Here is a 14,896-nt window from a genome sequence, read left to right as displayed (position 1 = left end):
TTCCTCCTCCTGTTCACTCAAGTAACCCAGAAGATACAGCGATCAACAAGAAAAAATAACCTAAATGAGTAAGGTCATTCACAATATCTAGTTCTATTAGTTCAGCAGTATGTGTAACAGAAAGACATAAATGCTGAGGTGGATTGGTTTGTTGATAACTTAATTTCTCCTTCAAAACTTTTAACTTCTTTATTTTTTTTTTGGTGGGGGGGGACTGTTAGGCCCTGAGTTTAAGAGTCAGTGCACTGTTTAGAAGCCTCACTGTATCAACACCTAAAGGGTCCTGCAACTGAGTCTTTAATAACTTGGGTTTGTTTTTTCTCTTTCTTTCATTTTTTAAATCAAAATTGAAAGTGTTAATTTATTTTGTTTTTATTTTATTTTTGTAGTGGGTTCATAATGGATCTTGTAATTTCAGTTTTCTAAAAGCTTGCAAGTTTTATGGGAGTAATTGTAAATAAATTGGGCCAGGCTTCCCTTAAGGAGAGCCTTATTTACTTTGGACTGTCCAATCCCCATCTATATCCAGTTTCACACACACAGACACACACATACACCACAGGGTTAAGTTTCAGGGAATGCTAATCTTGAGGATATGCATACCCACCAGGGTATCAGACACATCATTTACTCACATTGAGATGGTGACCCACCTAGTGGCACCAGCTTGTGTTTCAGTCAGATCCAGGCTTTACTCACACGAAAATAGTGACCTACCCAGAGTTGCCACACCTGCTTTTCAGTAATGCCAAGGTAGCATATGCTGTGACTATGGGGCAAGGAAGGAGACAATGCACAACAGAAGCCTGCTAACATCACAATAACCTCTGCCTGATCTGGCCATTCTGGGCAAGGTCAGACTCTTCTGGCTAGCGTGGAAGAGTCTGGAGGTATGAAGGGTAAGGAAAACCTTCCTGTTGAGTCACAAGATTTGGCATGGACTCTCTTGCTTTCTAAACTCCTTTCAGAACCTAAGTGCAGCTAGATTCAACCTTAGTCTTAGACTTGGTCAATGGTTCATGTCTAATAGCATTCTCATATTTGCACACATGCAACTAACCAGATATTTGCCAACAATTGCAGACCAAATGAAATAAGCACCTCAAATAAATTACGACCTTATGTTCACCAAAAAGTCAAGATTTCCCACTAAATTCATCAATTAAAATTAAACTTACTTTAGCCAGGCTTAAGTTTGTGGACTGATTTGTACTTGAAGTCCAAATGGCAGCATCCAAGTACAGCAAAGAGCTTACAAACAATTCTCATCGAAGCCCCACCATAACAACAACAACAACAACAACAACAAAAAAAAAAGAAAAGGCCCCTTCCTGTTTAGTTTGGCTCCTGGAGTTTAGAAGAGATAGCCTACAGTTCTTCCTGGTTGTAGCACAAAATGAACTAGCTAAATTTCAGCACCATAATTGTTAGGAACATCATGACACCAAGTACAAAATAACACCAGTACAGTTGGAGGCAGAAGCTTTATGAACTATGTTCCTCATAGAGGACACTTGGGCAGCGTCTCCCCTTTGTCCCCATTTCTCTCCTCAGCAGTTGCATGGACCCAAACCACATACAGTTTCAAAGAAAGAAAAAGAAGCAGAAGAGCAGCTTAAAATACAGCTCTGGAGCAGGCTACAAATGTAAAATTAACATAGCACAGTTTTTTGTACTTAACATAATCTCTTCCGTATGCAGCATGTAACCTTACCTTTTACTATGTAAGAGATAAAACTTCTGAGTTACATTTTCCAATTATTACCTGTCTAGTATAGCTGCAGCAGGACCGTATCGAGTATTTGAGTTTCACTGGGGAAACATAATTACAGTTTGAAAAAGCGTTCAATGCATTCCTATCACATCCTGACTAGTAGTTTATATGCTAAAAAGAAAAATGCTTAGGGCTCAATTCATAAGAGCTTTATGCTTCATTTACATTTTTCCATGCAGTTTATTTGGAAAAGTGGATAAATAATGTGTGCCTTTGAAGCAAAATATGAATTTTGGTGAGCCATTCAACCTCTGGCTCAATATACATACCTTGATCACCTTAGTTACCAAGGTAAAAGGCTGTCTTCAAAGTAGAATTCAGTAAGCAGAAGCAAGACTCACACCACATAAAAGTCCTACTTCCGAGCTACCTTATCCATAGTTACCTTGATTTCAACATCTAAGGGCTGAAAGTTTCCAACAGCTAAAAGAATTAGGGACCTAGGGATTTGAGATGATTTCTCTACCTGGTGCCACTAAATATTTGTGAGTATCTCCTTATGAAGCAAGCCTCAGTACCATCAAGACCTCTATGAAGATAAACCTGTTTTGAATGTATAAAATTTTTAAAAATGACAGAAATAATAATAAAAAAAAGTAACATGCTCCTCCAAAGTAATGACTACCACTTTGCAAATTGTACCTTCTGCAGTCCTATTACAGGTGTATATTTGAAAAAATCCAGTATCTAACTTCTGAGACCCTCCTCAAATAACTCCAGTAACCAGGACTTCAAGAAAAGTATCCACTACCTCAAGGTTTCCAATCAGATTACAAAGGTTAATGCTAAAAAATGCAAGAGCTGGCAATTTGTTATTATTCTTATTGGTTGTCATCGTTGTTTATCTGATAGTTGGGTGTTTTTTTTAGTATTTTTAATGCCTTTATCCAGCCCTCTCCGCACAATAACTATGCTAAACAAAGTCAATAGCACGTGGAATTGAATCCTCGGCTTTAACAGAAGAAATATCTAGGAAAAGAACATCTAATCTATATTTTTAAAATACATTCTCTGAAAAGCTGCTTTCTTTGATAAATAGGCATGACTAATCAAAGCTACAATGAGAAAAAAGATTTCAATGTGTGGGACTTGGTTAGAGGGCTGCAGGGAAAAATTTAAGGCACAAGCAGCCTCGGTCTTCTATGGTTAAATCGCAGACTGAAAACTCACACTAAAGCGCCCACAAAATTAGGAAGAAAAACAAATGTTCAGATCTGCTACATTCCCATCCACTCCTTTTGATGTGTGAACCTTGGCTTTTCCTGATCCTGATCTCTTCTTCTGGCTCCACTCAACATACACCATTTTTTATCCAAGTAGAAAATTCTATGAACAGTTAAAGAAAAAGAAAATCAGCCTGGCAGATGAAGTCTTTCTTCATAAATTTGTGCCGCACACGTTGAGGAAAGACATTGTGCTTCACCTTCCACCAAAAGCAGTTATTGCCCTCAGCAAGATGAGATGTTCCTCATGAAGGAACAGGAAGACAGCACATCTCTCCAAGCATCATTGCAGTCTCCTCTGTAAAGATCTGTATGATGCTACAATTATGCATACTGCATTTATTACAGAATGACATTTGAAACTTCCCATTACAAACCCATCTTAAAGCATTTACATCTTTACCAAATCTGGAGTATTTGGCAGGATAGTTTTCAGGGCCTTTCTGAGACTGCTTATTCGGGGGAGGAAGGTGACTCATTTAGGCTGATGTCATTCAGCCATTTCCAAATACAAAGCCAAGAAAAACAACAGTGTTTTCTCCACATCCTTTCCTCCAAGAGGCCTTTGTGTCTCTGATGTAAAGCACAGAGAACTTAGAACAATAGAGAAAGGGTGGCAAGTGAAGGAGAACATCACCCTGGGAGGATAAATGATGACAACTGCAAGGTCATTTTCAGCACAAAACAGTTGTTCTTGTATGGACTTGTTGAAAACAGAAAGATTTCAAGATGCCCCACAAAGACAGACTCATGGTGAAGCCCCAAGTTACGCAGAACAAAAATGTAACATAGACCATAAAAAGCTGTTTCTAAATAACAGTGAGGTGGTACCTCACTGATTCTCTGAACGCCAAACACCCCATGCCTTTCTCATCCAGATATAAATAATCCCTCATCTCCAGTACAAACCATTGCTGAATTATGGGATTACCAAATCAACTTTTCTCATTTTTCAGGATCCCTTTTCCATTACCTGAACACAGTTGTGCACAAATATGCTTGCTAAAAAAAAATGTGCTAATTTTGCCATATTTGTTGCTAAACTTCTCTATAGCAGTAGGAGGCAGGTATGGGTTTTTAACCAAGTCTGGCAGAATCCTAACAACATCAGTGTGAATGTCAACACTAAAATTAATAGGCTATTTTATGTGTGCATGAGCAGTTGTGAATTGGTGGGGAGGCGGAGTGTGGAAACAGAAACCCACAATAAGCAAAGTGCTCTGTGAAGTCAGAAGTAAGAAGATGCCAATCACTTTGTTGAAACAACAAAAACTAATCCATTTTAAAATGTACTTTCCACATTTTTCACTGAAATACATGGCACTTAGCAGACAAAGATTTCTGACTGAACAGGTGATTAGCAGAAAACACAGCACATCCTCTCTCTCCTCATTTCTCTTGAGCGTTTCTTCAGCCAACTCCTTATGAAAGTCAAAGAAAAGCAGCATCAGAGATCTGATTTGTTTGAAGAGAAATAACTAGAAAGACAGGAGAGATTATTCAGAGAGCAATTTCACCTGGGGTAGCAAAGGGCAGAGAGGTGTTAACAATAAGTACCACACAAGGTAATTGTCTCCACAGCCAAATGAAGGAAAGCCCTGCTTCATTCATTGGAGTGTCTGAATCAAAATTTTCAGACTGTACTTTCAGCTACTGTGGCCTAACTTGCCCACTGAAATACAAAGGCAGGGGAAGATTTCAGAGCACTGGTGCTCCTCATGATAGAGTCAGTGATTTGTTAGAACAGCTCACTGCCATAGGAAGTGAGTGAGACTTTGGAGACACCCCTGACAAGTGCAGGGAAGGTGGATAACGTTCAGTGCAAAGGAAACCTGCAGAGCTACCACAGAGAACTATCAAAGCTAAAGGAGCCTGGGAACACCAGAGCCTGCCAAACAACTTACATCAGACCACTGGGAAGTCAGCCCACTGCTCCCACACAGCAGAGATCTGCTGCTGATGAGCATGAGAGAGAAGGAGAGAGAAGGCAGGGAAAGACACAAAAGAATCAAAATATCAAACCTGATTAAGTTTCCTGTCTGGAGGCTGTGGAAATTGATAAGTATCCTTAGGAGTTGGCAAGTGGAGGAGTGGGCTGGAGTTAAACAAAGACAACTTGTGCTTAAGAAATTAAGTTTTATTCTCTCCATTTACAGAGTAGCAACAACCTGAAAATCTGTTGCATACTGCATAATGTAACCCATGGTGGTAGCCTAGACCCCAGAGAATTCTCAAAGTAGGAGATACTATCGTGATGTTACAGCACTTTGTTCCTCTATTAGGTTAATGTGGAGAGGTTTTGGTGGCAGGGGGCAGCAGCGTGGCCTCTGTGAGCAGAGCCCAGCACTGCCCTATGTTCAGCTGCTCCATAAAGGACCCACCGCTGCCAGACTTGAGCCATGAGCAAAGCTGCAGGAGAGCAGATTTACGGGAAAAAACTGCAGCACAAGGGCAGGAGATGCTCTAGACACAGAGCAGAAGTCCCCTGCAGCCCAGGAGAAGACCACAGTGGAGCACAGGCAGAGAGCTACTGCGAAAGAGCAGCAGAGCATTATGGATTGACCACAGCCTCCATTCCCTGTTCCCCTGTGGCACTTTCTGGGGAGAGGAGGTAGAAGAGGGTGGGTGAGAAGAAGGTGTTCTAGTTTGCTTTTAGTTTCTCACAACTCTATTCTGTTAGCAATAGGCAATACATAACGTTACTCTCCCGACATTGCATCTGTTTGGCCCAGGACAGTGGATAATTTTCCTGTCCTCATTTGAATCCATGAGCCCATTTCTATAATATTTTATCCCCCTCTTCCTTTGAGGAGGGGGGAGTGAAAGAGAGGTGTGGTGGAGTTCAGTTGCCCATCAGGATGAACACACCAGTTTGTTAGCTAAAAATACTAGCTTTGTTTTGTGTTGGAAAAGAGCAAAATCAAGGGTTTTGACAAGAAAAAAAAAGATTTTTTTTCCAATAGGATTAGATATTTTCCTTGAACATTCCTTGGTTAAAATGATGAAGTTGAACTTTGCCATCTCAGTTCCTCCTAAGACCTGCTCTAGGTGTAGGTAAGTGCCTTTTATGATCTAGTTTTTGTTTCCAGGGGTCATCTCGGCTCTCCAGCCCATCCTTCAAGTGACACGAACTCCACCTTTACAAAGCTAACACATGAAAACCCACCAATATTCTGTCTGTTTGAGTAATAATGTATCTTATAATAAGGCAACACAAGTGCCTCTATACCTTTAGATGACTCCATATCAGTGCTCCCCATTTTTATTTCTAGGTAGAATATGTTCAAATAATTTCCTCTTGCACTGCTCTGCCAACATCAGAAGTTGAATGAGGGACTAGTAATACTGAAAGCACAAACCATTCAGAAATTCCACTTCCACACAGACCTGGGCTTCTGACTGTTCCTTTATCAGTTCTTCTAAACTCCCTACTGCCTTTGTAGACATCTTATTTTGCAAACATTCTCTCTATAAAGTACAGAGCTTGTGTTTCCTCACTTAGGAAAATACAGCCAGGAGAAATTTTGAGCAATAGTCAGATAATAACTCAAATCTTGGTGCGGCAGGCAATAAATAGTACATTATCTAGCCAGTATAATCTGTTTTCTGGATAATAAGCATGAGCTTCACAGCACTACAAAATAAGAGAAGTTTGCTTTTGGATACAGGTATACACATAGAGATTTGCTGTGTTGTTGCTCTAGGTGGAGAGCATGCATTTTTTTTAAGCAGCTTCCCAGTTTCTGAGGGTATACAGTTTGTGTATTACACAAACAGGCCATTATCTAGCAGAACAACAGCAGCAAGCCAAGCTGCCACCTAGTGGCATTCTGCGGATGAATGGCATCCTTTATAGCTGCATTCAACCCTCATTCCCTTGGCAATTCTGGTCCATCCTGCTCTGAACTTGATAGTGTTCCTCATCTTGCTGGAGGAAAGTACCCTTTGCAGAAGAGCTCACACCACAAAGCTAAGAGAACATATGGTGTTGATGGCTGCTGAGCTACAGCTCTCCATCCCTTTGCAAAGCTGAGCAACTTCAAAAACCTCATTCTGTTGCAAGATGTTTGGTATTGAGAAAGCATTTTCAGTTCACCACATTCCACACAGGCAGAAAGGGAAGCAGAGGAAAGAAACAGAAGAGATAGAAAAAGAAACAGAAGAGATAGAAAGATATTTTGATATTACTAAACTATGTCTTCCCTTATCCGCCTTCGGTGTATCAGATGAAAAAGCTGTCTAGAGACCAACAAAGAAGCAAAGTGTGATGGATTTCAGGGAGAAGCTTAAGAAGGTTTAATTCATCAGGGCAATATATAATGTAATCTATTCCCATGGAAATGGAACGAAAGACATTTCCTGCAGAATAATCACCTAACAGAAGATTTTGCACCGTCTTGTAGAATTTTATGAGACAAATTCAAGTGACTGAGACAGGTTATTGCATGCCCTTTTATGGAAGCCCTGTACATTGATGCAGGAACAAAAAGTGAGTAGAAAGCAGCGACAGTAACTGAAAGACACTGAACAAATATGAATTAGCCACTAAAAGCTACAAAGTATCAATGAAACTACTACTACATCAGTGTTTCCTCTCAGAGGCAGATACAATGGAGGAAGAATGAAGAAAAATGGTTGGATTGTGATATAAAGTCCAAGCATGTCCATGACAAACACTTTTTGATCTGGGAGCTCAAAAATGAGAGAAGTGAGCAGCAGGCAGACTGCCAAGGCAGTGGGAAGGCAATGATGGATTAAAGGGGGCGAATGACTGAATGTGGCCTCTCAACTTCTCCCAAAATGTTTCCTGTATGGGGATATATTCTCTGCTGTTAATGATAGTGGTACTTATTAGCTGCTTTATGGGTAAGCCAAAGATTCCATATGCATATATATGGAAACAGAAATTACAATCATGACCTTTCATTAATTTAATCATTTGTTAACGAGTCAGGGGAAATAGCAGAAAGACAAAATATAAGAGCAACTTGAGTGACTTTAAATGTCACTTCGGTCTTTTGGAGGATATTTTAATACAGTAATTATTTCTTGTCTGACTTTGGTGTTCCCCTAGGAATAATACAAAAGCCTGCAAAGACTGCCTCAGTTTTCTGACTTATCATCCCAAATTGATAAGCTTACTACTTTGTCATGTTGTAATGTTGAATTTAGCCTGCTTTGCTGCTTACCTCCTTCTGATTTTTATGGAAAAGTTTTCTCAGGAGGAGTTTAGCCATCTCTAAGAATGTATGCTGTCATACTAAGTACTGAGAAAACTCAGTACTACAGCACTACACAGTGGGAAAGCACTTAAAACATTTAGTCTCTCTCTCTCCATGCACTGTCATCATCCAAGCACAAACAAACTCCCTACAGCATGTTTGGTACTGTACAGTAGTACTGCTCCTCTGCTACGGAGTACTATAGTACATGTACTCTGCAAAGAAAGCAAAGATATACCAGTAATGACAATAAGAACATCAGTTGTAGCAGTGCACAAATGTTCAGAAGGACAAATAGCTTATTTTGGATCTAGCTACAACAGACCCCTCACCACTGCAGCACCAGGAATGAGGGTGAATGCCCCCAGCCTGCTCCAGCACAAAGCCCAAATGCCTGACTCGTATCACCTGACCACAGCCCACTGCTAAGACAGTGGCAGCAGAGTCCCCTTCAAACCAGGGCTGCCAAGGCTGCTGTGGGGACTATCATTATTTTATATAATATAAAAAGCTGCTGGAGAGCTTTAAACTTGTGTCAGCAATCTAAATGTGTCTTGGCTGTAAAACCTGAAGTCACTAATTTAATGAAGATAGAATTGGCGCAAAAGCATGTTCCCTGGCTGAGACTGGATCTGCCATGCAAAATACCATGTCATCTCATTATAGAGAATTTTCATAATGTAAGTAATTAAAGGGATGGAAGCACCTACTATTTGTTTTTGGATACCTGATTCGACCCAAAGAAAGTATTATATGGCAAAAAACAGAAATACAAATGTGGTTAAAAGGTAACCATTTGATCAATCAATTTAAATAGCCTCCAGCTGCTGAAATGCTCAGTGTTTTATCCAGTAGAATAATCTCATCTACGCACATGGACTTCATGGTACTTACAGCCAAATCCTTCTTTCTTTGACAATGCCACAAAACAACCAAAGCGCCTTGTAAACCAGACATCTTCCTAAAAGGAGAATCTCTGTGCACATGCTCAAACCTCTCCTGTGGATACGATGGTCTAAATGACAGTGCTTACTCATTTGATATTGTTCTCTTGCTCAGCATCAACATATGTACAGCAGTACTCACTCTCAGGGAGGATAATGACATCTTTGAAGATTTTATATTAGTTGTTATACTTCTTTATTAACAGATCTAAATTTAATCTTCTTTAGCTACGAGGTTCATCATATGAATATTAATATACAACCCAAAGGGCTCTGTCTCATTAATATGAATTAAAGGGAAGACTTTAAAAAAATAGAAAGCCATTTTAGGAGAATTGTTTTTCAGAAGGACATGGGTTCTAAATTAAACAGCATCTAATGAATACATATAACACTAGCACTGTAGGCAAAAGCTTGTATAATAAAGTAATTCCAGTTGTGCCAGAAATTGAGCCAAAAAATGCCAGCTGCGTATATTTATGCTGCTTGAAATACGCAGCTGGACCCCGTAGGTAAGAAAGTAAAGCACACCTCCAGGAAAACTTAGATCCCAACATTACTATTCCTACCAAAGAGAAGGTTTGAACAAGCAACTTTTAAAGGCACTCAGTGGGTCATCTAGAAGAACACGGTACTTTTCGAGCAATACAATTTGGTTCTCTACATTGTGTTCAAGAGCAAAGTTATTTGCCCTTGCATCTCATCACCCACATTTCAAGCTCATTCATAACCCCATAGTCAAGGTGGTTCTGAAAACTGGCTCAAAAACACTTCAAACTGCTGACTTTTGAAACACATGTGAATGCAACTTCAGTGAAGTCATCACCTCTTGGGTATAGCCTCTTAGTAAATACCTTAGCAAAGCTGCAGGCAAGACCTGAACAAAATGTCTGGTCATTAAAAAAATAATAATAATTAAAAACTTATTTTTTGTCAGAGTAACTCAATTGTATTTCGTGTGTGGACGGAGCAAAACTGAGCAGGTAGGAAGAAAAGAAAGAGCTGGGGTATAAGAGAGGGTTTGTTTTGCCCTCTGTATGACTAATAGTGCTGGGAATGTCCCTGGTACAGTGCCTAGAAAAGAAACACTGGACTGACACAGAGCTCAAGCCCTGAAGCTCTGGAAGGAGCTGGAGGACTCTGGGAACTTTGTGAGAGCTCTTCATGACCTCAGGATTTAGCTTATATTTCATTTTGCTCAAATACTTTTCTTTGAAGCATCCTTTCTTGTTAGCACTAAGTGTTACAAAGTCTGCTAACTTGAGATTATCCACTCATATCTCAATTGGGTTTACATCCACTTTGCATTGGCTTTACTCTGCTTCACACAATTCCTCAATCTTCCCATCATGCATATGAGTTTCATGATCTTTTTAGCATTTGGTAGGCTTTTTTTTTCCTATACAAAACACCCAAAAATGAATTCACCCAACTATTTTACATATATAAATAGGTTTTGCAATATGATCTTGTGTTAGTCACATTTTTTGTCTCCCTCTTTAGTTTTCATTTACCTGCAGGCTCCTGCAGCAGTGAGATCCACAGCTTAGATGTTATGGAGAATCTCACTTCACTCAAAGATATCCCAAAGAGCACACCCCTTCCCTGTTAGGAAGAGAAAGATCTGTTTAGGCTGTTTGTGACACAAATCCGAACAACCCTCCAACGGTGGAAAATCTACATCCCTTCCACGCAATTTAGCCCTATTTCTCTCTCCTGCTGTATTGACAAAATAAGCCTTTCCAGCTAGAGCTGGTTCTGCTCCGACACGGAAGGGAAGCTTTGCAAAACCAACAGGAGCACACTGAAGAGGCGGCAGCCCCAGAGCTGCGGTGCAGCGCACCATGCCGACGCCCGGGGGCCCCAGGACACTCTGGTAGAGCCACGCGCGCCTCCAGCAGCTGCAGTACCGCCTTTCAGCCAGCGGGCGGCAAGAGCGGGCCCCACGAGGCTCCGACCGGACCGCCCCTCGGAAAACCTCAACAAATGCGTATAAACGCGCTCGTCCCCGCTCTAACACAGTTGCCGCGGCTGTAGGAAAGGCTGTGCTTTGCAGCCTGCCTCTAGAAGTGTCGGCCGTACCCTGAGAAATGGCACTCCCTTGCACGCCCTGCCGCCCAACGTGGCGTACTGGCACCCGACTTGCCCCAGGCCTACCGCTCCCAGCATCCCGCGCGGCGCGGCGCTCCGCCCTGTGCGCCGCCACTGCTTTTCCTTCCGCTTCCGGGCCCCGGCGCTCTCAGAACGTGCAGGAGAAGGGAGAGCGCAGCTGGGCACGTAGCGCCCGCCGCGGGTAGAAAACCGAGGCTGTGGGGCTCGTGCGGGGGCACGAGGGAGGACTTCTGTTTGACGAGGTTTCACCGTCTCTCGCATCGTGGTGTTCAACCAGGGTTGCATCCAAGCAAGGGCTGCCTAGATTTTAAACGCGGCAGGCTGCAGAATGGATGTGCTGACGTCCTTGCGATGAGCGTGCCCGTTGGGTGTAGGCAGAATCGGGCAAGCTCTGTCATCTGTCGGCATAGGAGAGCCAAAAACCAATGAGACATTCTTCGTCTTTGTTTCCATCAGTATTTTGCTGTCATGTGCCCAGCTCTCCTCACAGTTGGCTTTTGAATTACAAGCCACTTCACCTTGAATATATTTAAATGGTATCACTGTAGGTCTTTAATCCTGCACAGGTAAATAGACACCAGTTGAGTGAGCACAGCATGACATGTCACAGTGTAACTGTGGCACTCCCACCAGCCCTTGGACAAAGCTAAGAGAAGCTCGTCTTTGCTGAGTTATTTGTTGTTACAAAAACTAAACAGCTTTTTTCCTTCAAAGGCTGATAGTATGTTTAGTTTGCTTGTGCTGAAGAAATTAAGTGAAAAGGCAGAAACGGGATTAATTTACTGCTGAGATAAGGGGGTGGAGCTCTGATGATTTCAGCAGAGCTGTGCTTGCATCAGTAGGGAATTTGGACCTGAGGTTGAATATTCATTTCTGAAAATGACAAAACATTTCTGTAGAAGCTATCCTAGCCATTAGCAAGTATATCTAGCTTCAGTACAATTTGGGGGGTTTATTTGCCTACGAGCAAGCATTCTTACTTGGTACTACAACTACCGTATGTATGGGAACTGCTGAGTCACGGCCTGAACCTCTGATCACCTGAGGCGAGCAATGAGTCAGCCACAGGAGCACAGGTGAAGGCAATTCAGCTGTGCTGCCAGAGGCTGCACCCCTCCTAGACCTATTTAAGAGCTGGCTACCAATGGGGAAGGATCTCTTCTGGAGATCTGCTTTGCTGGTGTTTTGTAAGTGAGCCCAGGATAGGGGTAAGCTTTCTGTCTATTCTCTTTTTGTTATCATTAGCTGATTTGCCAAACTCTCTTATTTTGTAATTGTAACATCTTAATATTCGTTAATTATATACCATAATACCTCAGAGGCATTTATTCTGTTCTTGAAAAACAGCAGCAAGGAAAACTCCTTTATGTTTCCATAAGGCTGCATGGTGAGCTAACAGCAGTCTGTAATACATAATAATGTGGAGCTCTTATTCTTGAATTCTTTTGTTACAGATTACTACAAATTACTATAAGTAAAGCAAGTACACTTACAGTTAAACACACAGCCTATAACAAGTTACTACAAGATACTCCTAGAAGGCAAATGTATTTACACAGTAACAATGCATATAGCTTTCTATATTATACTGAAAATTACCATTAGTAAAGCAACAAATATGACTACCTAGATATGTATGTGCATGTATGCCAAGGGAATAGTGGTATAGCATTCACCAAGCCAGTCCCAAGAGTGGGGCCAATCAACAACAAACTAATTCCAAAGGTGACCTGTGTCACTAAGCTGGGAGTCAACCATGCATTCCCAACAGGGGTCCTGTCTTGTTTTAGAAACATCTAAAAATTCTGTGCACAGGGAGGCCTCAGAGAGAGGTCTCATTCTGGGTAGAAAGCAAGTCCTTTCTGTATTACAGGTTTCATAGGACATCACTACCTGGAATTTTTAGGTATCCTGCTGCATTTCAAAGATACCAGTTGCACATATCAAGGATTCTCCTGATTGCTAAGCCAGGCTCCCCTGTTACCAGACAGGGTATCTTCTGATGGTGGTTTTTTCAGACTTTTTCTGTATTTTTCCCATTAAGACAAGATCAACTTTATGGCTGCTCCCATCAGCCCCCACTTCACAGACAAAAAATAGAGATAAAGCCATGACTAAGAAGTATAGCAAGGACTCAGCCACAGGTCTGCACTGCCTCACCAAAGGAAATTTAAGTTATACAGCATATGTCTGATAACTTAGAAAAAGAATTTATCATTGCAACTGAACTGGCAAAATACACATCTTCAATAAAAAGAAGAGCAGTCCTCCTTAAATTACCTGTATCTCATTGGCAGACTCAGTCCTGATTGTTCTCAGCACTGTTCCTCTTTATGCATCCAGCTTCTCATCCCTACCATTCACGCTGTCCCCAGGAATTAGCATTTAGTTAATGCACTGATTGATCTGAGTTTTAAAACAATCACAAATAGCAGAAGATATTAGCAGCACACAGTCTACAAAGGCAGAATCACAGCAACAACTCTGCACCCCAGATTCTAAGTTACTTCAGTGGGCTCATACAGAATGTTAATGGCACAGTCGGCAAAGATCACACAAGAAACACTTTCTAATTAACAAAGATTACACATTGCTGAAGCTTTCATCCGGTGCACAAAAGTGTTCCATCTTCCTGTAGACCAAGTCTCATCTATGATGGACTGACATGAAGGTTCATAGAAGTTTCACTGTGCTTTAGATCAAATTCTGTAAGCAGATGGGAGCGGAATTTAATTAAATCTGTTACAAATTATGATATAAGACCTAATTTTGCATTTGAATTCAGTAATTTTTTTTTTAATTGTGTATTTATTTCTTTATTAAGGACATATTCTAACTTTAATACTGTCTCAGGTTTTCTCTCAGAGGAGAGGCATGGGTTTATAATGCTCCGTGCCTGTTATATCCTTTCTTCCTATTTGCTCTTAAGATGAAGCAGTAGCCTTCCCATAACAGCAGGCTTTGTTTGTATTAACAATAACTAAGCAAAGATGAAACAGTATCAGTAGGAAATAAAATTTGCTAGTAGGCACAATAATGACCAGGTAACATACTGGTATCTGCACAGGTCTACTTAAAAGCATGAATAGTGAGGGCAAACAGTAACTACTGTCAAAAAGCACACTCTTATTCCATGCAGGTGCTAGTTAAGTCTTTATCTTGAGATTTACAAAAAGTAAAGTATAGGCTAGCAAGAAGCTGCTCCTACCAATCCTGATAGCAGGCTCACCTATGGACATACACTATCAGAATGCTCTAAAGTCCATAAGGATGCTTGCCACAGACTGCCTCACTTCACTGCTCTGTTTTCCAAGCCACACAAGACCACTGCAGCCCAGCTCTGAAATTCAACACATGAGCCATTTCAGATCAACAGCACAGAGTCTGGGAGACATGGGCTCTAGCATTCCTTCTTTATTGAATAGCTACTCAGTTTTAGATCAGGCACAGAGAAGCTGCCAGACTCTCAAAGCAACACCCTGATTTCATTTTGTTTAGTCATCTATTGATAGCACTTGGCATTGTGCACCTCATGCATAAAGCCAAGCATCTGGTGAGCCAGGGCAGAGCAAAGGACGGGTTCTTTGCTGAGTCTTAAATCCCAGGTGCCCATAGCAAACA

The 14,896-nt window shown here is 41.2% G+C and overlaps 1 protein-coding gene across 10 annotated transcripts in view; it reads right to left on the bottom strand.

The window, feature by feature from the left end:
• The window catches only part of LOC125692373 (uncharacterized), a 201,553-nt gene that overhangs the window by 182,628 nt on the left and 4,029 nt on the right, over nucleotides 1-14,896 (bottom strand). For 8 of the 10 annotated variants that reach the window (XR_007376620.1, XR_007376617.1, XR_007376615.1 and 5 more), the window contains exons 1-2: nucleotides 11,246-11,337; nucleotides 10,678-10,768 (exon numbers count right to left, since the gene is read on the bottom strand). Coding sequence is in view for 2 of the 10 variants with exons in the window: in XM_048942792.1 (XP_048798749.1) it covers nucleotides 10,678-10,768; nucleotides 11,321-11,560 (331 nt within the window). In the remaining 8 variants the exon portion in view is untranslated. Of the gene's footprint in view, nucleotides 1-10,677; nucleotides 10,769-11,245; nucleotides 11,892-12,589; nucleotides 13,982-14,896 lie in introns of those variants that run through there. The other 2 variants (XM_048942792.1, XM_048942793.1) reach the window with 2 other exon arrangements.

Source organism: Lagopus muta, chromosome 4, assembly GCF_023343835.1.
Source record: "Lagopus muta isolate bLagMut1 chromosome 4, bLagMut1 primary, whole genome shotgun sequence".
NCBI lineage: Eukaryota > Metazoa > Chordata > Aves > Galliformes > Phasianidae > Lagopus > Lagopus muta.
This window is presented reverse-complemented; position numbering and strand designations above follow the sequence as displayed.